Source organism: Echinops telfairi, unplaced genomic scaffold (assembly GCF_000313985.2).
Source record: "Echinops telfairi isolate 266 unplaced genomic scaffold, ASM31398v2 ScPeMD7_18;HRSCAF=68, whole genome shotgun sequence".
NCBI lineage: Eukaryota > Metazoa > Chordata > Mammalia > Afrosoricida > Tenrecidae > Echinops > Echinops telfairi.
In genome coordinates this window covers 12,309,469-12,312,186 of record NW_022103915.1, presented here as the reverse complement: position 1 = coordinate 12,312,186, position 2,718 = coordinate 12,309,469, and the positions used below count along the sequence as shown (strand labels likewise).

The 2,718-nt window shown below is 49.4% G+C and overlaps 1 protein-coding gene across 1 annotated transcript in view; it reads right to left on the bottom strand.

The window, feature by feature from the left end:
- Nucleotides 1–2,718, bottom strand: part of TRIP11 (thyroid hormone receptor interactor 11) — an 82,947-nt gene that overhangs the window by 52,595 nt on the left and 27,634 nt on the right. Inside the window, exons 5-6 of the mRNA XM_045288118.1 lie at nt 1,773–1,938; nt 794–1,159 (exon numbers count right to left, since the gene is read on the bottom strand). Of these exons, the coding sequence (XP_045144053.1) occupies nt 794–1,159; nt 1,773–1,938 (532 nt within the window). The remainder of the gene's footprint in view (nt 1–793; nt 1,160–1,772; nt 1,939–2,718) is intronic.

Genomic DNA, 2,718 nt, shown 5'->3' with positions numbered 1-2,718 from the left:
ATGATGCAAAGAGAGTGAGTGGGTCAACAAGTCAGGAGCTCACAAACTCCTAGCTGTGGGGTATGCACACAGGGGAAGGCAGGGTGATGGCTGGACACCTCCAGAACCATGTGAATGAGTACATATCGAGAGAGATGATAATGTGAGATGATAAAGCACGACGCAAAATGGGCCTCTTCACCAGCAGGGCTTCTGGGTGCTCTGCGGGAGCCGCACTTGTGCTCCTGTTGCAGCCCGGAAGGCTGGTGCAGTGAACTAAATGCCATCTGATGCGTGGACAATGGTGAACGTCCACGGCTCTGCTCATTCAGGACTTGGCTGACACAGGCGAGGCGTTTCCAAAAACAACAGACTATTAAAGAAGGTTCCACTCGCCACCTGGTAGGCCAGGCCCTGGTGAGCCACCAGAAGTATGCCCAGCTCTACACAGATGACCAGAAACAGAACCACGCCTCCTCCCACAAATGTGCAGGCACACACACTTGACTCAGAAGTCTACCGCCTCCTGAATCAATCCACACCACACAAGCACGTGAAGGATGAGGTAAGGAAGTTGAAATAGCTAGCCAACGCTTAACCCTCTTTAGTAGAAAATGCCGAGTTACGACTTCCTGTTGACTCTGGCACTGACTATACACAATGCTACTCAAACTCCAGTCGTCTCCGCGAACACGCTCTCATTTCCGTTGAACGTATAGTCAAGCGTTTCTTTCACATGCTATTCTGCCTCAACCAACGGCTAGTACTCAGTGAGACACCACTCTGAAAACCATTACTGCCAAACGTTTTATACCAGACAGTGCTTGCCGCAGTCGGAGCACATCTTCTTCCACTGAGGAACTCTGGGGGGCGGTCCTTTCCTTTCCTGCGCCCGTGTCACTCTGCTCCGTCACAGAAGACTGCAGTTTACCACACTCCCGTTTTAAGCGTTCGCACTCTTCCATTATTCGCCTCTTTTCCACACTCAACAGCTCTTGCTCTTGCCTCAAAGCATCTCGGTCATTTTCCGCAGACGACAACTTTTGGCTTATGTCTTTCACGCTATTCGCAAGTTCCTCCACTTTTTGGGTGGACTCTACTTTTTCGGTTTGTAGAGCCTGAATTGTCTTCTGCAACTCATGAACTTTAGAGTGATCGGTTACTCCAACTCCGGAGCCGTCTACAAAGCAAGCACAGAATCCAGGACATCAACTGTCTATTCCAAGGCACGGCCCGCATGCTATGCACCCAAGGGAGTAGACAGAGTTAAGACCGGGAAGAGCTTAGGAAGCAAAGTTAAGTTGAATAACTGCCACGCACCAACACCCGTCTGAGCCTCGGTGCATCAGAACAGAAGCGTGCGCTGTAGGGTTTTCGAAGGCTGAGTGATTAAAAGCAGACCGCCAGGCAGCCTGTCTTCCAAGGCATTCTGGGTAGACTTAATCCTCCTCCAGCCTTTTAGGCCAGTCCTCAAGTGCATTCACCACGTCCACCACCCACGCAGGACCGCCTAGCAAACTACACATTTTAAAATCCAAGGGTGGGGAAGATACTATCTGAATCAGCTACTAACAAGCCTATGTACTTGAACTGGAAACCAAGGGAAAATATCTTGAATAATTTCTTGCTAAACTGTCAACATCCCACATTGCGAAGAAATGGACACATTACAGGTGCTTACGACAAAGGCAGAAAGACTTTGCCAGTCTGGCAGAACCTCGGAAACAGCGGTTGCCATTGCCCGTGGGGTTATGTCATCTAACAAGGGAAGGCCTTGAATCAAAATTAAGAACCTGGCTGCAACAGATGTTCCAGCTCTTCGATCCGTTCTTCATAATCGCTCAATTCCTCTCGATGCCGACGAGTTATTTCTGTCAGTTTCTGTTGATGTGCATTCTGCAGCACTGACATCTCATGCTGATGGACATCAAGAGCCTGGCTTTGGCTCTGTTTAAGTTCCTAAACAAACAGACCCATCCAGTTAGCTGTATGGATGACGGGAGAATGTGCCTGGCTATTTACAGCGGTGGTGTGCAAAAGTGCCTGCGATGAGAAAGAATGCTCTGACCACGCTACAGCTGACAAGAACTGCAATGCAGGCCTCCAATTCAGAGAACTCTCGGGGACTCAACCTTGTCCTCTCTTGGGTTTTCAAAGCAGGTGTTCTACAGTTAATGAGGGGACATTCCATGACACAATTGAGACGAGTAAAAAAAAAATCATCCTTTTTGTTTAGTCTGTGCCAAGAGATGACCCTCCTCCTAACGATGTACTATACTAACACCAGTGTCCACCCCAGGCACCTGCACCTGTTGTCTTACTGCTCCTACTCTACTTCCCCGTGGCTTTTCCTCCCACCAGCGTGATGGGTCTCCCACAATGAACAACCAAGATGCTCTGCCACCCAAGACATGAATGCCAACCTCTCTCCCAGAAACCTGTGCTGGGAGCCGAGCCGGACAAGAGCACCGTGACACAGACACCTGGAGACAGTTCACTGGGTCCTGCTACCTCTTTCCAGCCTCTTCAACTCCTCCCTCAAGGCTGGGGATCACCCTGGGCCCTACCATTGGATCCTCTTTTACTTTCCTTAGCCAAACTTGGTTTCTATTGCTTATGGCCAAGTAGCCTACTCTAGAAATTAGCGTGTACCTCTGGAGAACAGAAATCAAGTTACTCTTTATTAGCATGTCAGGTTCTGAGCCATGAGTCTTGGATCCCATTCTTAAAACCACCCCC